Source organism: Carassius gibelio, chromosome A3 (genome assembly GCF_023724105.1).
Source record: "Carassius gibelio isolate Cgi1373 ecotype wild population from Czech Republic chromosome A3, carGib1.2-hapl.c, whole genome shotgun sequence".
Taxonomy (NCBI): Eukaryota; Metazoa; Chordata; class Actinopteri; order Cypriniformes; family Cyprinidae; genus Carassius; species Carassius gibelio.
In genome coordinates this window covers 11,056,847-11,081,414 of record NC_068373.1, presented here as the reverse complement: position 1 = coordinate 11,081,414, position 24,568 = coordinate 11,056,847, and the positions used below count along the sequence as shown (strand labels likewise).

At 37.5% G+C, this 24,568-nt stretch overlaps 2 protein-coding genes across 6 annotated transcripts in view; both read left to right on the top strand.

Moving 5' to 3' along the window:
• Positions 1–16,977, top strand: part of LOC127946556 (histone deacetylase 5) — a 70,674-nt gene extending 53,697 nt beyond the window's left edge. For all 5 annotated transcript variants that reach the window (XM_052543251.1, XM_052543243.1, XM_052543236.1 and 2 more), the window contains 16 exons: positions 31–236; positions 316–600; positions 5,550–5,715; positions 5,899–6,032; positions 7,672–7,792; positions 8,320–8,369; positions 9,327–9,434; positions 9,569–9,624; positions 9,880–9,967; positions 10,144–10,263; positions 10,399–10,496; positions 11,335–11,453; positions 11,755–11,888; positions 12,251–12,335; positions 12,855–13,011; positions 13,093–16,977. In XM_052543251.1, coding sequence (XP_052399211.1) covers positions 31–236; positions 316–600; positions 5,550–5,715; positions 5,899–6,032; positions 7,672–7,792; positions 8,320–8,369; positions 9,327–9,434; positions 9,569–9,624; positions 9,880–9,967; positions 10,144–10,263; positions 10,399–10,496; positions 11,335–11,453; positions 11,755–11,888; positions 12,251–12,335; positions 12,855–13,011; positions 13,093–13,132 — 1,967 coding nt within the window. In that variant the 3' untranslated portion in view covers positions 13,133–16,977. The remainder of the gene's footprint in view (positions 1–30; positions 237–315; positions 601–5,549; positions 5,716–5,898; positions 6,033–7,671; positions 7,793–8,319; positions 8,370–9,326; positions 9,435–9,568; positions 9,625–9,879; positions 9,968–10,143; positions 10,264–10,398; positions 10,497–11,334; positions 11,454–11,754; positions 11,889–12,250; positions 12,336–12,854; positions 13,012–13,092) is intronic.
• A 1,464-nt stretch (positions 16,978–18,441) lies between these two features.
• On the top strand, positions 18,442–24,566 carry LOC127946539 (protein LSM12 homolog B). The gene is made up of 6 exons (XM_052543187.1): positions 18,442–18,508; positions 18,671–18,862; positions 21,072–21,205; positions 21,303–21,412; positions 21,585–21,711; positions 23,157–24,566. Exons 1-6 carry the CDS (start codon positions 18,457–18,459, stop codon positions 23,250–23,252), a joined length of 711 nt encoding a protein of 236 aa, XP_052399147.1. The 5' UTR covers positions 18,442–18,456; the 3' UTR covers positions 23,253–24,566.
• Positions 24,567–24,568: the final 2 nt, after the last annotated feature.

The following is a 24,568-nucleotide window of genomic DNA, read 5'->3' as shown; positions in this document are numbered from 1 at the left end:
CACTTTTGCGTCTTGATCTTTATCACGCAGTTCCTATGTACGGACAATCTCCGCTGGTAACGGGTGAGCGAGTGACCAGCAACATGCGTACAGTGAATAAGTTGCCTAGGCACCGGCCACTGAGCCGTACACAATCAGCACCCCTGCCTCAAACACCACAGGCCCTGCAGCACCTCGTAATGCAACAGCAGCACCAGCACTTCCTCGAGAAACAGAAACACTACCAGCTAAATAAGGTTTATGTGCTAGCATGAGATATTTGATGCAGTTTCAGCTATTTAGGCAAAATTGGTAACAAGCTCCACCTCCTTTCAGATCCTCACTAAAGGGGTGGAGCTTCCACGACAGCCTCCCACGCACCCTGAGGAGACTGAGGAGGAGCTTACAGAAACCGCAGAGATGCAGGACGAGCGAGGGGAGGGGCTTGATCATGTACGGGAGGGGCTACACAAAGAGAGCTCTGGCGAGACCACACCCCCTTCTGAACGTCTGGTTCAGTTGAAGGGAGAAAGCACAGAAAGTGACTTGGAGGAGGATGATGATGATGACGAAGCCATTGAACTGAGGGAATGTGATGAAGAGGGCAACCCCTATGGCCAGGTGAGAAATTACAGCTTGTTGTCTTCTTTAAAGAGGTTATATGATGTTGCTAAAAAGAACATTATTTTGCATTTTTGGTGTAATGCAATGCGTTTATGTGGTTTAAGGTTCAATAGACGCATTATCTTCCACATATTGCACATTATTGTTGCTCTATGCCCCACCTTTATGAAACGCGACGATTTTTACAAAGACGATTTTTTGTCTTTTTATTGCAGCGACTGAAACTGAAGGTTTGCTCATTTCTGTGCCATTAGTGTAGGGATGCAACTAACAATTATTTTGATAATCGATTAATTGGCAGATTATTTTCTTGTATTAATAATTTTTTTTATTCATCTTTCCTTTTTTTTAAAAAAACACACTATTCAACTTCCTGCCCTATGCTGTCCTTCAAACAAATGTGCCAACTGCATTCTATGAAAACGTATTGTATGCTTAATATATCTCTATGCTATACGTTATTTGTAAAAGAGTTATAAAGCGCAGTTTAACTGGACAGTTTAAATAGACAAACGCACAAAGGACAATTTAATTCCCTGTATTAAAAATTAAGATAATGAAGAAGTTAGTAAAGAAAAACACAAACTCAGTGTTAACAGGTAAGAGGAAAGTTCTGCAGAAACAAACACATTCACTCTGGACACAGTAACCTGTTACTGTCAGTTATTCTGTAAATGTAAAAAAACCATCTTAAATTTATATTCAGTCACACGCTGTTATCATTTTAGAGTTACTATCATAAAATACTTAAATTACATGTTTGATTTTTAAACCTAAATTTTACTTTAACGCTAATGCGTTAGTTTTAAGTTTAAAATAAAGCATTCTCATGTTTCGGGCAGCTTGGATCACGCATCTTTTCCTGCAGAAGCTCACTCAGTTTCAGCCGCAATTTTTAGATGCATTTTGTCCATAGAGCTTGAGCTACTCACTGCTGTAATTCGACGCGACTGGTGGATGTTTTCTGTGCGCGCGAATAATTGATAATGACATTCGTTGTTAATGATTTATATCATCGATTTTATCAATTAGTTTTTGCAGCCCTACATTATTGTCACCAAACAGAATTGGACAAAATTATGACTTTATTTATTTATTTTGATTTCCTGAACTTGCCTCCATCTGCTGTTTGTTTAACAAACTGCTAGGCCCACGCCAACGTTCTGCCATTGCCATTTTAAATGAAAAAAATATATACACTCATCTTAAGAAATTTACAGATCCACCAACATTTACTTTGTGTAGTTTTAGTTTCTTGACCTTCTAAGGATCACTTACCTTATAGAATTGCATTTACCTTTGTTTGCCATTCTGATAACAATTTAAGACAGCTTTCCATATTTATCCCTTTCTCCTTTATCATCTTTCCCCATTCCCGTTCTACTTTGCATAACATGCAAAGCTACCAACACTATTCGAAAACATTCTTCAGCTTTAGTGTTGAGCGAATTTCAGTCATTAAAAAGCAGCGTAGTGACTGCATGAGTCACCATGTAAAGCCTATGCACGTTACAGCTTAACGTCATTTGTTATGAAACAAGATGTTTTTTTGTTTTTTTTAATCTTAAATTTATTATTTTGTTTTTATTGAACTAGAAGCAGCTGTGTGGATTCTGTGTCATCGTTAGATTTTTAAGATCCATCTAATGTCTTTCCGATGACTCTGTCACTGCACTTTTCAAGAGCTTAAGTGCGTAGGCAAGTTCCTGATGAGTGTTGGGACGCACATGCGGGGGCTTGCTGACTGGAGATCGAGGGTATCCCTCTCAACCAGAGCGTTTGCAGCTTTTTCGCCCCCTGAAAAGGAGGGATTAAAGAGGAAGATTGCTCTCTTCTCTTCCTCCCACCAGTGACTCACTACTGGAGGCAGTAGGGGAGCAGGCGAGAAGAGGGGAAGAGAGACAGATAAATAATTGCTAGATAGGAAGATGAAATGAAATTGACTTGGGAACGATGGTGGGGGGGGGGGGTCCTCCGAGGTTTGTCTAGTTAGTGCTGCTTGCTTAGGCATTTAGATTAAAGGTACTACTATTGCTCATACATGGTTCAGGATTTTACCAAACTCTTATCAAAAATTATTCAACTTTAATAGGAAGCAGAGGTGAGCTTTTGTGACTTGAGCCAGTAAGCAACACTTCTTAGCATCATGGTGCCGATAGAGGCAAGCACCACTCACATTTTGTCCAGAAAGTGTAAAACCAGTTTTTGTCAAAGAGCTGCACTTTTTAAATGTATTCTTTATTAATATTAATTATTATCTTGCAAAAAAGTACCTTGGCTTTACTCTCTGATACACAGTACTACAGCACTTTTTTAAGAAGAATCTTTTTAAAAAAGTTACAGAGTAGGTTTCTTCTTATCATGTAAAAATGTTCCATTGTATTACCATGGATTTTAAATGTGGCACAATGTTTTTTTGTTTTTGTTTTTACATTACCCTCATAGTAATACTATTGTATTCTTCAAAGTAGCGTTTTAAAACTATAGCATCAGTGTGACTTGGCAATGTTGTATTTTTGATATATTATAGTATATAATATATAGATATATTTTAATATGATTTTTATACTATTATGCGTCTCACAAGATTGAGGGAAGAACACAAAGATAATGATAAAGTTTGAAATGTCTATAATAATCCACTTTAAGGTGATTTAAGCAGGCAAACAAACAAAACAAGACCTCTAATTTACACGACCGGACAAACGGGAACAGAAAAGGCTGCAAATTAAATACAAAGCAAATTAGGTTAATAATGATTTTTTCAAAGTACTCATTTTCACTATGCTGCAAACACTCATTATACTGCATCATCATTACCATACTTTTCATAAGGGCTTTTGTGCCTCATGTTTGTGTTATGTTGTAATAATTAATCTATTGATAAATTTTGATCTCTCAATTCTTATTCGTCATTTTGTTATATATATATAACGGTAGCACCACTGCAGTGATTCATGCCGTTATGTATTCAAGCCCATGCATTTGCATGAATTCCAGGCAGATTTGATCCTCAAAAAGAGCTAATGGTGAACTTAACACAGACCCCACAAACACACACTTCTGTTGTGAGGGAGGGAGGAAGGAAAATCAAATGAATGAGTGAGAGTGAATGAGCAGGAGAGAGAGTTATTGAAAAAAAGAGCAACACCCTCCTCCTCGCTCGCGCTCGCTCTGCCTGCAATCATTGAGAAAAAAATTCAAAAGAGCACAGCATTAGAATTCAGACTGCATCCTCCTTGCGCAGCGGCAGACTCACACACACACACATACACTCACATATCTACACATATACTCCCCCATGAATGGATCGTCTCTGACTCATCTCTCCTTGGTGATTCATCTCCTCCTCCAGACCCCGCCCGCCTTCACTGCCCTGCACTTCACACCCAATCACAGCCCACCGGGGTGACGTGACACGCCACAGTGTGTGTTTGTGTGCATCTGTTATGCTGTGACATGCAGTCACCTTTGAGGCAGCGATATACGAAACACTTGTCACTTTGGTCAGTCACTACCCTAGCTGGCCTTTCCTTCTCATTAAAACATTTGTCCTCGTGTGTGTGTGAATGCCTCTGCTTGTCTGCCTGAGCATCTTGAATACAAATTGAGCCCCGTCTCCTGCCATAGTGAGTGAGACAGATGCTGCATGGCTTTAGTGTCTTGAATAAAGAGGGAGTTGGCATGGAGAAGGGAATTGTGAATATTTGAGTGTTGGCATACCTTCAACCTCAAGGTCTCATGCAAAAAAAATAAAAAATAAAACACTAGTATGAATCCCATCATCTCGCATGTGCTTCCATTACACGTTGTAGTGCATCAGTGGCTGTTGTGCGGCTCACGCACGCATGCACGTGTTCATTCCTTAATCTGATATAGAGCAGACTCTGCAGCTGTTTACTGCAGGAGGCTTTTGAGTAGATTTTTGGCAAAAGTTCGCTGTTTCTTTGGTGAGATAGTCCAGATCGTGTGTTTGGACTGATGTTTAGCCTGTTATGATCTTAACTTGCTCTTTACACCCTCATACCAGTGTTATTTTAGTATTATATATATTAGATTACAGTGTTTATTAATATTTTGAATCAGCTTCTTTTATTTTTTTGATTTTCATTTAGTACTTTTGGCTACTTAATATTATCTTTAATATATATACATATGTATGTGTGTGTGTGTATTTTTTTATTTATTATTAATTTATTGCTTAAACTTATTTCAGCTAATTGCCAAGGCAATATTTTCATTTTTTTTAAGTTTAAGTTTTTTTTAATCTCATATGAAAAAGCTAATAATATTTTCGATTATTAAAATTAATTAATTCTGTAATTTCATTATTATTTCATTTTATTTCAATTATTATTTTCAATTATCAAAAATGAGCTTGGGGCCTTTGAATTGATTTAACTTAAAAAAAAAAAAAACGTTTATTAAACTGCATTACATTAAATGTAGTTAATTGTGAAGTAAATGAAGCCTAATCTTTTAGCTGAACTGAATTGTATTATAAATATTGTTTAAATACTTTAGTACCAAGGTTAGTATCACCATTACATCCGATATCATCATTTTAACATGCTAATGTTGTTATTAATATTTTGTTTCTATTTTAGTATTTATATTACATAATAGTTTTTATTAATAGTCAATTGAATTAAGCAGAACTGAAGCTAAGATAAACATAGCTGTTTAAATTAATTGAACTGAACAGAACAGAAAAAAAGTACATTTCTGAGCGAAACTGATCTGAATAGAACTTGAAACTTGAATAAAACTGCACTAAACTGAACTGAATTGAAATAAACTGATTTAAATTGTACTTAAATCTGCTGTACCGAATTAAACTATACTGAACAGAACCCTGTTCAAAGTGTACTGAACAGATCTGAATAAAAAAGATCTGAACTGTTGAACGGCACTGAATTCATGATATTTGGGTTCTCTTTTTGCAGTATTTGGACCAGCAGCATGTGCAGCAACTGAATGTGTTCCAGGCCTCTCTGTCCATCACAGGAATGCCCCACAGACCTCTGGGAAGGGCACAATCATCCCCCGTCACTTCTAGTCTTAAAGGAGCACCCCTGAATGAGGTGCCCATTAAGCATCTCTTCACAACAGGTACACTGCACCACTGTCAATCAGTTACACAGGACAGCACCTGACTGGAGAATTGATTAAGAATTGGCAATTTGTGTATTAGATTAAAACTTAATTCATGTTTTATAGCATTAATACTCAGGATGGATTTGATGCTGGGATTGCTAGACTTGTATTTTAATCATCTCCTGGCTCTCTCTACAGGGCTGGTGTATGACACCTTCATGCTAAAGCACCAGTGCATATGTGGGAACACAAACATCCATCCCGAACACGCCGGTCGCATTCAGAGTGTTTGGTCCAGGCTACAGGAAACAGGGCTGCTTGGTCGCTGTGAGGTGAGTGTGCCACCTACTGGAAGGGTCATGCAGAAACAACGTTAGTTTTACGTTAGTTTAACGTTTTTTAACGTTAGTTAGTGTGTACTGTTGCTGTTTGAACATAAACAATATCTGCAAAGTTACAAAGCTGAAAGTTCAGTACCAACGGAGATATCGTCTTTTAAAATTCTCAGTTTAATGCCTACAAAAATGGCTGGTAGGGACTACAAACCAGTTACTTCCCAGGTTCATGACATAACAAACCCAGATAAACCCCGCCCCCTGGAAAAGGCAACAAAGGAGGCAAGGAGGCCAATTTTCTAATGATTCTAATGGATTCACAAGTTTCAAAATCAATGTTCTAATGCAGAGGTTCTTAATACTGTTCCTCGCATCCCCCTGCTCTGCCTGATCTCTCTCCGAATATGAACTGTTGCAATTCAACACTTATTTTCACATACATATCTATGAGAAGCATTAAACATGGACACGGGTGCTGTTGCCGTACTTCATCAATGCTTTAATTTGGATAAAACCATATATTAAATGCTAACAGAAGCAGTAGCATTTGCACATGCCGCTGAGGTGAGGGGCAGGATGATTAGAGATAAACTAGAGGTGGTTTAGCCAATCACAACACACTGGGCTAGCTAACCAATCAGAGCCCATCACCTACTTCTGAGGGAGGGGCTTCATAAAAGAAGGAAATGACCAGCATGTTTCTCAGAGAAGGGATAAATATTCCAGTGTGGAATAAAGGTAGAAAATGGGGGAAAATTAATTTGTTAGACCGCAACCCCATAAACACAATCAAGCCTAGAAAAAAAACACTGAACCACCCCTTTAAAGCTCAGCTCTTTGCAAATACACACTAGCTTTGTTTTTCTTTTGATAGAATGAATACTTTTATTTAGCAAGGATGCATTAATTTGATCAAAAGTGAGGGTAAGGACATTATTACAAAAGATTTCTATTTTAAATAAATGCTGCCATTTAAACTTTCTATACATCAACAAATCCTGAAAAAATGGTTTTTCAAAAAAAAAAAAGCAACACAAATGTTTTAAACATTGATGTTTCCAGAGCACCATATAAGCATATCAGAATTATTTCTGAAGGATCATGTGACACTGAAGACTGGAATAATGATGATGACATCACAAGAATAAATTGCATTTAAAAAAAAATAAAAAAAATGTAATAATATTTCACAATATTACTGGTTATACTGTATTTTGGTCAAATAAATGCAGCCTTGGTGAGCAAAAGAGACTTGTTTACCAATCATGTAAATAAATCCTACCAACCCCAAATGTTTGAATGTTAAATATTTTTGAGCAGCATGTTTTATAACATAATTAAACCAATCATTTAGAGGCGAAATTTCACAGCTTCGCAATTTATGGCTCCATCAGACAGTGTAAACATGAAAATATCATTCGATTTTAAACAATAATGAATAATCGGAATACTTTATAGTGACTCTGAATCAAAATGCTGTTTAAGATCTTTAATCACAAATGTTTCTAAAGATCATAGAAAAGTCATGTAAATTCATAATTCATCATTCAGTTTTTGAGAATAGTGGGAATCGTTGTAGTGTTGGGGTAAATCACAGACATTTCCTGAATGCACTTCTGTGTTTGTTTGTGTGCAGAGGATCAGAGGAAGGAAGGCCACACTAGATGAAATCCAAACAGTGCATTCAGAGTACCACACGCTGCTCTACGGCACCAGTCCACTGAACCGACAGAAGCTGGACAGCAAGAAACTTTTAGGTGTGTTTTACAAGCTCTCTGTTGCGATGTAAGTAGTTGCTGCTGTCTTGATTTTAGGACACCAAAACAGGATTCTCCTTCTAGAGTACACCATCAACGAAAAGCTTCTATTGCTTGCTTCCAATCCGATGGCTTGCTGAAGTGAAGCTCCTTTGACAGACGCCTAGGCTTTTTTTAGGCCCTAGACATTTGCCCACCCCCGCTTCTGAGTCACCAGTGAAGTGTGTGTGTGTGTGTGTGTGTGCGGGTGAGAAGGTGCAGTTGCGATCACTCCACCACCTCCACTTGTACAGTGAGTGAGACACACTTTGCAGAAGTGCAGACAGTTTCGACCTTGAGTGCTCTTTGTAGAACAGCGAGACAGATGATGCTTGCCTCAGCGTCATCCAGTGAGCATCCTCCAGACTGAACTAGCATAGCCAATTATGTCTTTGACTGAATAGATCATGTGTGAACAACAGATGTGGGGCTCAACAGAACACTGCTTTAGAACAGCTTCTGATTCGCTTTTTTATTTTATTTTCCAGGTCCAATAAGTCAAAAAATGTATGCTGTCCTACCGTGTGGAGGCATTGGGGTACGTCTTCTCCATTCATCTGTTTTATAAAGAATGAAATGGCATTTACACTGTATATCATTTTACATTATAGGAGGTATTTCCAAACAAAACTGAATATTCTGGCAAATAATGTAGGCAGGAATTTGTCTGTTAGGATTCGTTTGGATTGTGAAAAGGATTATTGGATTAAATATTATTGGTTATATTATTTTTTTCCTTGACTGTCCAACCTTACTTACATTTAGTACTTGGTTATTATTAGTTGTAGTACGTAGTAGTATTTATATGTAATCTTATTTTAATAATTTAATTTATTATTATTAATGTTGTCATGGTTGCTTTCGATTATAATAAATATATATATTATAATAAAAAGAAACATCAAAATGATTATTATCATCAAAGTATAATATTAAAATAAATAAAAACATTTAACAAAAATTATTTTTATTATTATTAATAAATGTTTCATCTTATTTGAAATAAATTTGCATTATTATTTGGTTATTATTAGTTGTAGTACGTAGTAGTATTTATATGTAATCTTATTTTAATAATTTAATTTATTATTATTAATGTTGTCATGGTTGCTTTCGATTATAATAAATATATATATATATTATAATAAAAAGAAACATCAAAATGATTATTATCATCAAAGTATAATATTAAAATAAATAAAAACATTTAACAAAAATTATATTTATTATTATTAAAAAATGTTTCATCTTATTTGAAATAAATTTGCATTATTATTGTTAGATTAGATTGGAATATATACATTATAGATATGATTAAATATAATAATAAAAATAAAACAAAGCCTTTAAATAAAAAAAATATATATATACACACACACACACACACACACACATACTTATAATAACACCATGGACATTTATGTCGGAAGTAAATAGGACCAGTATTGAGTTCACCCATTTGTGGCAGTACTGAACTTTATTTGATGTCCTTTAGGTGGACAGTGACACAGTGTGGAACGAGATGCACTCATCAGGAGCCGTCCGGATGGCAGTGGGCTGTGTCATCGAGCTGGCATTCAAAGTTGCTGCCGGAGAACTGAAGGTTCATTTTTATTTCTCTTAACCCAAGCTTAGTGTTGATTCGATGCTCTGGCATAAATATTTAGTGCCTATATTATATCACATCTCTTGTGTTGTCCTCATCTCCCTTCGTGTCTATTTTTGTTTGACTGATAGAACGGGTTTGCGGTGGTCCGTCCTCCTGGTCATCACGCTGAGGAATCAACTGCCATGTAAGTGGTCTTAAATGCCTTCCTCTTTGAGTGTGTGTAAAATGTTGTATTACAAATATTTCAGTACGTCATTTAAAGTTATTTACTTCATCATATTTATTCTACATAAAAACGAATGCATTTAAATTATTTTTATGTAGACTTTTATGTCTTGGTGTGAGTTTTGTGTGTACAGATGTTTGTTATCTTGATGGATAAATGATTTGTGTGTGTTCGGATGAATACGAGTTCACTCTTCTGTGTGTATGTCGGCAGGGGTTTCTGTTTCTTCAACTCAGTGGCCATCACTGCCAAACTTCTGCAGCAGAAACTCGGGGTGGGCAAGATCCTAATCATAGACTGGGTGAGTTTTTAGGATCTCCATGTGATACACACACGTGACAAGCTAAATTACTAAATTACTAGATGAAAATCTTCTTTAAAATTCATTTTATATCATTGACATGTTAACAGAACCACAAAAAAACGAAACCAGACTCGACTCTGTGTCACAAAACCATCTTCCAATCATTTTCATAGGATATCCACCATGGAAACGGGACCCAGCAGGCTTTCTATAATGACCCCAATGTGCTGTACATTTCCCTGCACCGTTATGACGATGGCAACTTTTTCCCAGGCAGCGGAGCTCCTGAGGAGGTAACAACATTTCAGTCACTGTGGGAATAGTGGCCTTCTGTAGTCACAAGGCCAAAATTGCCTTGTTTTTGTTTTGTTTTGTGGAAATATTCCAGTGTCTTGTTTTTACTGACTGTCTCATGGGCTCCTCTCTAGGTGGGTGTAGGTCCAGGAGAGGGCTTTAATGTCAACATTGCCTGGACAGGTGGAGTGGAGCCCCCTATGGGTGATGTGGAGTATCTAACTGCCTTCAGGTGAGAGCTGCACTTGCTGTCTGTCAGAGAGAAATAGAGAACATGTAAGAAGCCTTAAACAAAATAATAAATATAGTGATTTTCAACACTTCAAAATGTGTGTGTGGGTTTGTGTGTGTGTGTGTGTATTTATATACAGTACTGTGCGAAAAAGGCTATTAATATAAAAAAAAAAGGTTTTAAGTCACTTTTTGACTATTTCTATCTTTTGCTCAGTATGAAATATCAGTTTCATTTCCAAACATTCCTTATGCCATTAGTCGTAATAATCCAGTGAGATTTTTGAATGTATGTCTGAGGATGTTGTCAAAAAAAATGTCATAAAAAGATTTTAATTGTCAATTAACTTCAGTTAACTCAATCAAATCAACATTTGGTGTGAGGATCCTTTTTGTTTAAAACAGCTATAGTCCTGTAATCTTGCACATAGTTTTACAGTAGCTTTGCTCTTCTGGATTGAGTTCTGGATGATGATGAGATCAGATCTCTGTGTGAAGCACTGGCTGCTGTCAGACTCCTTGTGCAAAAGAAAAATCTCACTGCATTATTACAATTAATGGCAAAAGGAAAATTTGGAAATGTAAACTGATATTTCCAACTGACTCTACGACAAAAGATAGAAATAACTAGCTTAAAACCTTTATTTATTTTTTTGTTTTTGGTGAAAATACTAATAGCCTTAGACTTTTGCACAGCTCTGTTTACAGGTGTATTATTATTTTATTTTTTTATGTCAAAGCGATTGCTCTTTAGAAATGTATTAAATATTTGGAGTACACTCATCTAAGTCTGTGCAGATCATTTGTAAATCAAAGTCTCGGTGTCTGTGTGCTTGCAGAACGGTGGTGATGCCCATAGCCAATGAGTTCTCCCCGGATGTAGTGCTAGTGTCAGCTGGTTTTGATGCTGTGGAGGGCCACCAGTCCCCCCTGGGTGGATATAATGTCACCGCTAAATGTGAGTTTGCTGTTTTTCCCTTTCCAGTACAAGAGGTCAGATGGCGCAAATGCTGTTTGTTCCCACTGATTGCATAGATGGGTTGTATTATACACAAAAAATCCATTTATTTATTGGAACTTGGACTCTCTACCTCATTTCCTTCATTGCTTTGGCGGAGCAGTAAATATTGGTGTCAGACTGGTAGTACACTAGGCCGTATGAGCTCAATAGCATGATAACTGGGGGAAGTTTTGCTGAAGGCTTTGGAGTTTGTTTATAGATCATGAATTACCCAGCATGCTCCTGGCTCTGTGCGTAGGTTTCGGTCATCTCACTAAGCAGTTGATGAAGCTGGCTGGCGGCCGTGTGGTTTTGGCGCTGGAAGGAGGTCACGACCTCACCGCCATCTGTGACGCATCCGAGTCGTGCGTGGCTGCTTTGCTCGGAGACGAGGTGCCCATCATTCATTCACACACATCTAAACAGTGCACGATTATATTTGAGCCGCATAACTCAGTGCTTCTGCTTTAACCCTTCTGTTCTGGAGACTCATCGATGAAACGAGAGGTTAAAGCTGAAATAATATTTGCCTGATTGGTTTTAATTAGCTCAGAGGAACGTGTTTGAACAATTTGAAGGGGAAATAAGAAGTTAATTTTAAAATTGGTATTATTATATTTACACATGCATCATTAGGGTCTCTGGGACCCTCAACATACTGTAAAAATGGCAAGGTCAATATTAGCAGAACGTGAGTTTTTAATAGTGTTCGTATTTATGAAATTAACAAATAATTTTTTTGGTGTGTGCTGCAGTTGGATCCTGTACCACTGACAGTGCTTCAACAGAAACCGTGTCCAAAAGCCACAGCCTCTCTGGAGAGGGTCATTGAGATTCAGAGTAAGTACAACTGAAGGAAACTCGCTGAAGATTGAATTGTATTCATTTCTACATCCATTCATTGATTGTTACTTCACATGAAAGTGTGTTAAATATCAGTATCGTGTTAATGGATTTATTCAGAAATGTTTTTAATGGAACATATATAAAATATATTCATTTTATATAATTTAATAATTATTTGTAGTTTTCTGTGCTGTCATGGAACAAAAGAAGTCATAATCATCTTTTTTTTTAAATAGTATTGAGAAATTTTATTTAGTATAATTTAGCTAATATTTGAATTATTTTGATATTTTCCATATTTATTTTAAATAGCCATTTTTAGAATTTTATATTTTTAGAATTTTTCAACTAAATTAGAATCAGAAGTCTTGCCTCGGCAACTAGCCGACACAAAAACGGTTTCATTTTTTATTTTATTTCAAGTGAAGAAAATGTTTTTCGATGGTTTGAATTTTGGTTTTCACTTTAGTTGGTATTGAGGTCTCGATGTCTTTCTCTTCTCATGATCTGTAGGTAAACACTGGCCGTCAGTGCAGAGGTTGGCTCCTACAGTGGGCCAGTCTCTACTGGACACTCAGAGACGGGAGAAGGACGAGGCAGACACTTTGACCGCCATGGCCTCTCTCACTGTGGACAACGATCAGCAAAAGGACTCCACAGAAACCAGCAGGTACTGCCACTCGAGTCGAGTAGAACCTGTTGTCATACACACATACTTCTACCCTTCAATAACCGATCATTCTTTCCTCAGATCAGCAGAGGAGCCCATGGAGGAGGAGCCCGTGTTGTAGAAGAGTGAGCACAGTGCATCACTGCTCAAACCTTCTTGTCCACACGTGCTTGGCACCGGTCACGCCTCATGTTCCTCCTCCCAGCTCTTTGATTGCTTCCCTCGGTCCTTCACTCATTTCCAGGTGCTTGACTGACACGTTCACAGCCCACCCACTTTCGCTTTTCTGAGGTTAAAGCATAGCAAACTGTTGCCGAAAGGGGACGACAAGGCATGATGGGTAATTACAGGACCACTCCAGTGAGGGTTGCGCAGCTGGACAGGCCGAACAATGGAGTGCTCTTCAGAGAGAGGCCTTTGATTTCATTTTCTCATTGTATTGAACTAAGAAGAAAATGCAAAAAAAGAAGAGGAGGAAGGGGAAAATGTTGCGACAGCACAGGGATGTTGTCGCTCAGAGGGCCGCGAAGAGCTTTGTTTTCTGTACAAAGTATAATGTACAAAGTTCCACAAAAAAAAAAAGCCAACAAGCAGCAAAAATATTTCAGCACAAAACACACAGATACACAAGCAACACGGTTCCCAAAAGAGGAGCCTGATGTGTCGAAACACCTTTTGCAGACAAGTATACTCGTTTACACTGTACTGTGTCGATTACTTGGTATACTTGTTCATCTGAATAATAGCCTGTTATAAAAAGCACACAAACAGAAATAGAAGTATAATATATATATATATATATATATATATATATATATATATATATATATATATATATATATATAAGCATATATATGTAGTTTTGTGTGTACTGTATACACATTTGAACATACAAAAAGTATATATAAATACTTTATACCCCCTATGGAACATTTTCTTATCAGCTGTGGTTGTACTTACAGTAAAAGAGCCTGCAAACTTTTATCCAGAATGATGGTTAGCCTTTCTTTTCTCTTAGAGAAAACAGTACTTTTTTTAAATATATGGCTTTGCTATAACATACTCGCACATAAACGTGAATTTCAACAGCCCATCCATTTTAAGACAGATGTGTCAAATACCAGGAGAAGATTTTCAAAGTGTCCATCTCTACTTTCGGTGGAGGACGAGGATAGACGCATTGTGGTAATGTCTCGAGAAAGACTTTTTTTCCAAGAACTTGGTGCCTTTTATACTAAGGAAAACATTTGACAACACCAATACTTAATGAATCGTGAATCCTCAGACTTAACTTTCATTAATTTGTTTGTTTTTCAAAATGCCTTAATTTTTTCAAAGAAAACTCATTTTAGCCATGAACGACGGAGAGCACAAAATTATTACTGCCCCAGTTTCTTTCCATTTATTTCTTTAGGTTTCCCTTTTTTTTTTTTTTTGGCTGTAAATGTTATGTTCTTGGGTAAAAAGTTTTGATACTTTATATTTTAATGCTAACAAAAGAACAAACGAAAGAAATTCAGCGATTGTTTTATTTATCAGTCCTGTGCCGCAGACTAGCACACGACCTGATTGTTTGGAAATGCTGAAGATGTTGTGACCAACTTTCTTTACTTTAATTTCACTTTCCTTTGATCATTTATTTGTTTGGCTCCCTTACATTCTTTTATTTGACACTTGTTTTATTTGACGTTATTTCTATTGGCGAGAGAGCGTTAGCGGTGACTTTTTTTGTTTATTAAAAAATTTCCTTTTTTTGTACAAAAATGTAAAAAGAAAAGAAAAAAGTCTGTATCAGTGTTAATTTGGTCATCTGATTTGAAGTATTCTCTGATGAGGAATGTACAGCGTGCTACAAATATTATCATTGATGTTGATTTATGTCACTGTGCAGTGCATTTGGCATTGTCCCTTTTCAGGATTTAAGGATATTTTTTTCCGGCAATAAGAGTGAATACCACTTTTTTTGTTGAACACTAAAACACTCTGCAAACTTTTGGTTACATTTTCGACATCTTTTGATATAGCTTTTATCCTCTTAGTTTTCCTCAGACTGATTAGTATTGTTCATAACTGTTGACAGTTTAATCGTTTAACAGCTGTATGCTGGTTAATCACTTGTGCAGTTGTGGATGAAATGCAATGGCTTGTTTATGACCCTGAAATAACAATCCTTCATTACATTTTCGCTGTGTGACAAAAGCGTTTCAGGGGCCAAATTCGATGTAATCCACTGCGTCTTTATTTAATGTCACCCTCTTCCTTTAGGAATGGCACAGAAGTCTAAGAGATGACGACGTGTCTAATGGCAAATACTTTTTTAACGAGACTGAACCGGCCCTCGGGCATCTTGCACTAATAACTACACTGTAGGTCCGAACCTAATCGCGTTTCTTTTTTTACTTTCAGTTCTCAGACGCAAATTACGAGGCATTAAAAGCAGAGTGAATTATCTCAGCAAATGACGTGTGAACTCTCGCCAGCTTTTTTCTTTGTGTACATACACCGATGAACTGTTGATGTTGTAACGACAGAAACTTCGCTGCACATTTCTCGACTCTGCTCTCTTTTGATTTATTTATGTGGAGTCAGAAATGACTGGTTGCGTTGCTTACGGATCGATTACATGTCTCATTGTGAATCGATGAAAAATTGCGTAATGTCTCTTCGACGGCCTCATAGCCTCTGGGCAATAACTTTTTTTAAAGATATATTACAATAGTGAACGGCCAGTTTTGTTTTGCGTTTTTTTTTTTTCGCGACAACAACAGGTCTCTGTTACGTCACCGTCTGATAAAGTATTTCTACTCTGTTGAAACACTAACGTCACCTTCAGCTGTTCGTTCTGTCTCTAACCGTTGAATTGCTTTCGCGCCAATCGCTGTCGGTTAAAAAGAAACAGGAAACACTTAGTGAAAAATCAGGCTGACACTAGCCTCTGTACTTAGATACTGTAATATACACTAAGATAATTTCCCTCTTCTTTGTGGCTATGGGATGTGCTGTCTAAATCAGGAACTACTTTGATCAGGTTGCCTAACGTTTGGATGTAGATCATCAACCATTTGTGCAGAGTTTCGTATTTTCACCTTACATGGTGGCAGTTTATTGACCGTGCAGTTGGTGGTGAACACATTTTCTCCTTTTCCTTTCCGTTTCTTTTATACTTTTCTGGATGAATCGGCTGATGCAGAGAAGTCCCTTTTTGAGACCTAAACCTTCTCTTTGGGTGCGAGGGGTTGAGCAATACATATAAAGGGGAAATAATTGCTCAGACGTAATGCAGTATGACACTTGGTATTCTTAAACGAGGCGCTGAGGGAGACAGTTTGTTTTCGATGAACATTTTTCAACATGGTCTCTTTCGCATTGTTCTTTACTCAAAGAAAACAACGTCAACGGCGTGAGCAGGGCCTTACGATGGACACCGGGAAACCTCTGTATGTGTAAAAGACATGGACATTCGCCGTGGAAGATGGCTTTACTGTCTCTGCCACATATTTTGCTATTTGGTAAATATGTATATTTATTGATAATTCATATGTTGTGTATATGTAGTGACCTCGAGGTTCAAAGAGTGCTTGTATATTTTTTTTTTAAATAGAGGTTGTGTCTCCTTCATTTCTTTGCTGTTCTACATCACTTGTTGTGATTGGGTGTTTCAATTCGTGAGATCTTTTGACCTTGGATTTTTAAGATCTTTTTTCTCTCTCGCTCTCTACTCTCCTGTCTTTCTTGTCTATCTTCTGGTCATATTGATATGCAGAAGCTATCTGAAATTATCAAAGCACATTCCCTGATTTATTGTGTTCTTTCGATGCTTTCATGTTGCGACAATACAAAGGTGTGTATACTAACTGCTACACACGTGTATATAGGGTGCATATATGTGTACACATGTGCAATACACGCTATTTGAGCAATCTATTACTGTGACTATTAATCATTAAAAATTGCTGTCCCTTTGAATCCTGCTGTTTCTTTGTTTTTTCTTCCAACTTCTTTAAATAACTGCTCAACTTATACATGGAAACATTTGAGCCAGTGCCGATACAGATACAGTGTTGTCTAGGTGTGTACTGTACTGTATGCTCTGCATATCATCTTAAATGGAGTAAAAAAAATAAATGCACAGATGTTTGCTTGTTTGTTTTTTAACAAAGCAAAAATCCAGAAAATGTTTAATCTCAGCATAATTTCTGTATATTTGAGTGATTCTTTTAAATAATTAAATCACTGATCATTTGTAATAATATATTACTACTATTTTTTAGCATTTGAACTATATTTATAATTTATATAAAATATATAATGACTTAATAATACTAATAATAATAGTAATTGCAAATATAATCTTAAATTTTTTAACTGTAGACAAAATAATCACATACAAAAATTTTCATATTAAAATACAAGAGTGTGAGGTGCAAGCTAAGCCCAGAAATCATGTGACGATTTATTTGTTTTATTGTATTTGTATCTGTTTGTTTGTTTGTTTTTTTCATTTAGCTCATGGGGTTTTATACTGTCCATGGGAAAGTATAGTGAAGAAAATAATGAGTTAATGAGAACTTTGTAATACCACGGACCAAATTTTTAATTTATTTTTGTGTTTATACATAGATCTAAAAAAAATACTTTTATGGTGGGTAGAAAAAAGTTAAATATAATAGTTATTTAGGCATTTACACTTTTTTTTTCACTGTATAAAAGGGTATTTATACTTGAAAATATATAGCTGCCTTTAAGGGGTCCTTTGCAAGTGGGATCATCATATCTGGGGGTCTGGGGCAACAAAAAGGTTAGAAGGCGGCGCTGAATGAGGTCACAGAAGGTAAAACCAGGCCACTCTGTGTTTTCAGCCAACCTTGTGCATAAACCAGGAAGATGAGTAAGTGAGAACTGGGTGAATGAGGGTGTGTAGTACGCTGTAGTAAGATATTCATGATCTACTACTACGCCATAGTAAAGTGGGCGTGGCTTCGTTTACAGCGGCGGGTTTTGCGTCACTTCATTCATCCCGAGGAACGCCTCCTCGCGCTCCCATCGTCGCTGACGCGGCTGCGCGCGTTCACATGAGGTGACAGCTCCCCGCAGTTGCCAAGTCGGCGACTTTGGGCTTCTTTTTTGTAAAGTTGCCTTTAAAAATCATGCTGTTTTGGGGAATTATTTAAATAAATAAATAAATAACTGCAATAATTTAAAAGTGCTGCAGCGTAATTTGCCAAATTTCCCGCCCCCTATCGCCCTTATTAATAAAGAAAACCACGTTCAAAAAGAATCCAAGTAATCCAAGCGACGATAGAAGTAGATGTAGAGGAGTGGGATGAATTTATTTTAGCCTACTTTTTACAATATTTGTGTTATGTATTAATGATCAAGGGCTGTAATAAAAAAAATAGTCTTATACTAATACTAATGGTTTAAATAGCCTATATTTTAGTATATATGTTCCTCTTTGAAGTTCTTGTGTTTTTCTCCATTCCTGTTCTGCTCACAGGTGACTGGAGATGAGTTTTGTTCCCACTTTTGTCATAGTTAGATACACGAGTGGTTTCAGTTTAATATGTTGCAGGCTCTTTTATTTGTAATAAATAATGTATAATAAATAATACTGATGATAATAATAAATCATAAAAAAAAATTGTGCTTGTTTTTGAAGCTGCGGTTGTTTATTTGTCTCGCGAGAGTTGGCAACAGTGCTGCTCCCGTTTCCTGGCGGAGAAGATGGCGGCTCCTGGTCCAGGGGAGTATTTCAGCGTCGGGAGCCGTGTCTCCTGCATCACCTGCCTGGGCCAGCGCCTACAGGGAGAGGTCGTCGCTTTTGACTACCCTTCCAAGATGCTGACTTTGAGTATCCTTTTGTCGTCTCAGCTTGTCATTGAATCATCGGGATCCACAACTGCATCAGGCCTGGTCTGGGGTAAATGCCAAAGACATTTTCACCTCGGTGGAGAGCGTCCACTCGCGCTCGCTTCCGTGTTGAGCGCACGTGAGTCAGGTGGCGCGCGATGAACCTCCGATTCATTACAACATTCTATTCTCGTGCTGTTTAGTTCATACATCCTCTCGATAACTAACACATTTGGACTCGCACAGCATGAAATTTAGCCTGGTTGTTTTTAAGTAACGTAGTGTTTTATAATAGTAGCGTTAATTATTACTCGGTTCTCGTGTTCTCACAGAACATCTGGGATCTTTATTCACAAACGTGCGCTGTATTATGGGTATTTCAGTATTTAGCATAATATAATGTAATGATTATAATGTTTAATTATTGGTAGATTCTGCTCATCTGTGTAAATGTCAAATTGCCATTATTTTAGTTGTGGATCTTCTCAATCAGTTCCCTGGCGTTTTTGTGTGTGTGTAATTCAACTACTTTATTTTTAATATAACCATTTTTAAATAAATGTATACATTTTGTGAAGTTATGGATATCAAATTTTAAAGAAACTAAGACCAAAAAAGGCTAAATTATAATTTTAACATACTTAAGTCATTTATGGTAATCTGTCCGATTTAGTTTACTATAATAATTTTTTTCTGACCCCTTTAATTTTATTTATTTTATTTCGCAACCCTGAGATTTCAGAGAAAGAACAACGAATGATTCGTTCAAACCGACCGATCCACGCATTTGTTTCGCTCCGTCAAACGGGTTAAAGAATTAACATCATTATCCATTAATCTCACAAGATTGAAAAATAATTATAGAAAAATCATGTTAATCCAATTTAGAAGACCTGAATTCTTCTGACTTAAACAAAAGGCTTCAGCGCGTTTATTTGCAGTATGTTTTGAACTGCAGCTATCAAGCTTAGCTTAATGGAAGTGGATGCGGGTGGACGGGCTGTCGAACACAGCACTGCGCTCTGCCGTGCTCAGATGTGCGCATGCGTGCTCGGGGGGCGTCAGCCAGCCTCAACGTTAACATTCTAGTCCCTCTGCTTGACACAAAATGGGCATCCTGGCGTGCATATTACATATATGCATGTACATTCACTGTTTTATGTCTCCCACGCATCATACCATATTTTGATAATTGCAGTTGTCTGTCACCATGAGTTCCCTGTGGTGTGCTTGCTATCCTGCTGATGTGCTGCGATCCTCTATTCAAATAAATCACTACATACAAAAAAAACAATACTAAGAAAATGGTAAGAGCAGTCCTTAACCAGTTGTTCTGTGTAAGGAGATTTCTGAAACCTCTTCAGATGATTAGCTCAGCTAGCTATTGCATTAGTTTACTCTCTAATGATGACTAGTAAGCTTCCCTTAAGAAAGCTCAGTTTGGAAGTGCTTCGTAAGAAATATTGTATGACATTTTATTTAAAGAAAGCACAATAATTTGACGTTTTGCTAATTAATTCTATTGTGCTCTTCACTTAAAATTGGCTAGATGTTTCGCTCAGTATTTTTATAGAGTAAAAATCACTCACACACCGTGGGTTTAGGGCCTGATTTGTTCACTTCAACAGATAATGGTTTAAATTGATCTATATATTTTTCATGACTGTAACTTTCCGTTGCAGAATGTGATCATGTCTTTTGGTAATGTTAAAGTCCTGATGAAATTGAGGCGACACTCTGCGGGATATTTGGCCCTCCAGGACCAGAGTTTGACACATGCATCAGAAAACCCCTCATGTCGTCTTGTTTTCTAGAACTAAGAGATTTATGAGGGTTTGGAGACCGGGGTGTTCAGTTTAAACCATTAGAAATATTCCGAGATGTATCTTAAATCCTCAATAGCCAGCACGAACACTTATAGTGCCCACAGTACTCTCTCCTCAGCTGGACACGGCTCGTATCTGATTGCACTCGGTCATGCTAGTAAACAGCCTCCACCATGACACTCATCTCCTTACTGACAGACATTCATGTCATTTTATCCTGTTTGTTAACATGAGATGCTAAGCATGAAACCAGAGTGCAGAAATACACAAAGAATGGCTTGCAGCTAATTACAGCCGTGATGATACCTGTCTAGGTGGCTTCCATCTCTCTGTGTGGGGCGTGCATTGCTTTAATAAATACAGCACCTTGACTCCTGGCAACAGAATGTGCCCCGTCCAGCGGTAAACCCAATCTCAGCGACGTGGTGCTTGTTAACTTGGCCTACGTGTCTGATGTGGACGTCATCAGTGACCGTGCTGAAACTCCTCCCCCTTTAGCAGCTCTCAATTTTAACAAGGTAAGGCCAAACCTATTTGATCTGTGTGTCTAGTAATAAGAGATTAAGAACGGTGTTCATTTGTAATATATTCTTGTGTTTCGTCCTCTACGTGCAGCTTGTGAATAGAGCACGGGCGGAAAAGGAAGAGAAGTTGTTGCAAGCTTATGCAGTTAGTGCTGGGGTATCTGTAGAGGGCCAACAGCTGTTCCAGGCCATTCATAAAACGTACGTGATGGGAATGTTGTAATGCTCCCTTCCAGTTGGCTTATCTTCGGGCTTTTGCTCTATCGCAGCCTGTCCTGAATCTATATGTGATGATATTAGTATAACAGTCCTTGTGTTTGAAACAACTGTGGCTTGAATGAATTGTTCAGTTTCTTCCTCATCTTCACCACAGCATCAAAGACTGCAAATGGCAAGAGAAAAACATCATGGTGATGGATGATGTGGTCATCAGTCCGCCGTACCAAGTGGACAACTGTAAAGGCAAAGAGGGCAGCGCTTTAAGCCACGTGCGGAAAATAGTAAGTCGTCTCAACTCTGCAATCTGTTTTACTCACTTGTTCTTTTTTGAAAATGAAATTCATGTTTTTATTTTGCCAGGGTGCATGAAACTGATTCTATAACATCAAAGAATCCTGTATCACTGCTGACGCACAGCTGTATCCGCTTTAAATTGTGCTAAAAATAAGAAATGTTACTTCAGCACCAAATCAGCGTATTACAATGATTTTTGCCAGTACAGGAATAAAAAAAAAAAGTAAGATTGGTATTTAACATATTAGAGCTACACAATTAACCAAAATTAAATCGCTAAGGCAATAAATCATGGACACGATTGTCGCACTTCTCCCTCTAGTGGCAATCGCGCAGAACTTTCAAACTGGTCGTTCGGCAACCGTTACCTCGCCATATTCACCATTGTAAAATGAATATAATTAATGTATGAATGCATCATCACAAATCAAATGACCCGCCAAAATAAAAACAGTAGGTTTTATGGGGCTAATCAAAGTAAATAAAGGTTTAATAATTATAAAATGATTTTTACCATAATTATTCTAAATCACAGAAATAGTGTTAATAATAATGTTAAAGCGAACAAAACACTGGTAATTCTGACCTCGCGCCAATAGTTTTAATAAGAATACATCACATCCGGTCGCATATGGTCTAGCAGCAGAAGTTCAAATATTTGAACACATCCGAAGCTCAAATCAGATCCGAAATTTCCGCAATCGCATAATGATTGGAACTCCACACAGCTCCCGCACTACTTTCCATTGGAAATGAATGACATCTGGGCTGTCGTTCGTCGGAGACAGTGGAAAGGTGGCTCTTATTTTTTTTAAATAAGAGGGTGACATCTGGTGGAGAAGACTAATGAAAAGATTCACATTAATCAGATCTTCTTTTAAATGTTTGCTGAAATATCGGAAAATATCGATTTGTGGCTTTTGGGAATCAATATTGAGTTGTTGTCATTAAAAAATAATGAGAATTTCCCCACCCTAGCTCTGTGTAGTCAATGCTGCTCCACCTGAAAACAGGTAATGGAGATTTACTGCTAATCACAGAACCAGCTTTACTGACTAAATGCGCATGATAATCACGAATAGTCGCATTTGATTAATCGTGAAACCAAATAATATATACCAACTTTCTATATTTTCTGAATGTTTAGCCCCATTGGGTGTTGTACTCGGTGGCTTTAGGTCAAACTGATCAAACAAGCTCAGAAACTTTGAACCAAGTCATGTGACCCCCAGACTCCAAACAACCTCCGCTGTGATAATGAAAAACTCTTCCTCGTGCCTCCTACAAGAGACTAATGAATATGTATCCCGTGGTGCATGTTGCCATTTAAGGGTTAACATCTTATCGACACAGTGACTTTTTGTTTGTTATTTATTGTGTATTTTTTGGTGAGGTGTCTTGCTGTGCTAACCTTTGAGCTCTCTGTCAACAGGTCGAGAAACATTTTCGAGATCTGGAGAGCCAGAAATCAGTGCAGCATTCACAGCAAGCTCAACAAACACAGAAAGACTCTGCTTTATCATCATGAGCCCAGGCTCAGAAAGAGGAAACATTATGCTGACAAAGGAAGTGTTGTTTGGTTTAAATTAATATTTTCTGATGCTTTTTCTTTTTTTTGTTCTAACCAGTCACCATATAAAGGTTGAGATAGCTGATACTCAGCATTTTGAGCAGGGATGATGGTCCTACATATCTGAAGAGAAAAACTGCTTCCACTGACAAAAGAGAGGGCAAAAATAGAGTGCCGTCTTAGGAAATCATTTCATATAGAAAACGTTTGACTTCCCTTCCAACGTCACTCCCCCGAATCCCATTCTGTTTTTTTCCTCCTGTCATCAAATAACACACTTGTTCATTTCATCTTGCTTGGATAGCAACAAAGAAATCACATGTTCTCCTCCAATCCATGATCTTCCTTTCTACCACTACAAAATGTGGCACTAAGTGTGTGAGGGTAGAACAAAAACTATTTTCCTAACTTCTAAAGCCTTTCAGATTGGATAAATGCAGTTTGACTTCCTTAGCGCTCATGCAGGGTTTAGTTTTTAGTTTTAGATTTAGATTGACTGAGAGCTGAAGGTGGAGTAAGGGGAAATTGAATTGCACTTAGCATCTACCCAACATCTCATTTTCCAAAACACTATATATATATATATATATATATATATATAAAATCCTCAATTTTTGTTTACTTGCAAATGTCACTTTTAAGTGACAGACGAAGGAGTAACACTCTTGAGTACTGGAAGCATCCTTTCAGTTTATGTGTAATATATGATGTTGTGATTTTCTTCCATATTGGTCCTGTACTTGCCATTTTGAATGCCTCTTCCATAGTGGGACCATTTTCTATGATGCAATGTTTGTAGTATTGTTATTCTATCCGAACACATCCAAACTGATAGGGGGTACATGCAGTGACCAATGAGAGACTTGGATTTCTTTGTTATTCCAGCTTAGACGTGTGTCAGGATTAGACGGCTCGTATCTCGCTCAACTCTCACGACAGGACTGATCTCTTTTCTGAACGGGAATATTTGTAATCACTTTTTTGGGAAAAGGAAATGTTAAAGTAATATCTTGCCATGTTAAGAGACTGGGACAGGGGGGACGGGCAGCACCGGCTCGAAGCCGAAATCCTCCCCGTCCCAGCCTCGTGAACCTTGTAGCCTGATGGAGGCTCTAGCAGTGGCGCCAAGCTGTGACAGGCATCCACGTTACATACCAGTTTATATCGCTGTGTGTTAACGGGGTTGCTGTTTGCCTAAAGGTTTCTTTTGCAGTATTTTATTTTTTATTTTTAAAAATAGTAATGAACAAATAAAAAAAGAGAAAAATCTCACT

Coding starts and splice junctions, on each gene's coding strand:
- LOC127946539 (XM_052543187.1), top strand. CDS start 18,457: ATGTTCCTCTTTGAAGTTCTTGTGTTTTTCTCCATTCCTGTTCTGCTC. Junction 21,413..21,584: donor TTCCAGGCCATTCATAAAAC/GTACGTGATGGG, acceptor TCTTCACCACAG/CATCAAAGACTGCAAATGGC. Junction 21,712..23,156: donor TAAGCCACGTGCGGAAAATA/GTAAGTCGTCTC, acceptor CTCTGTCAACAG/GTCGAGAAACATTTTCGAGA.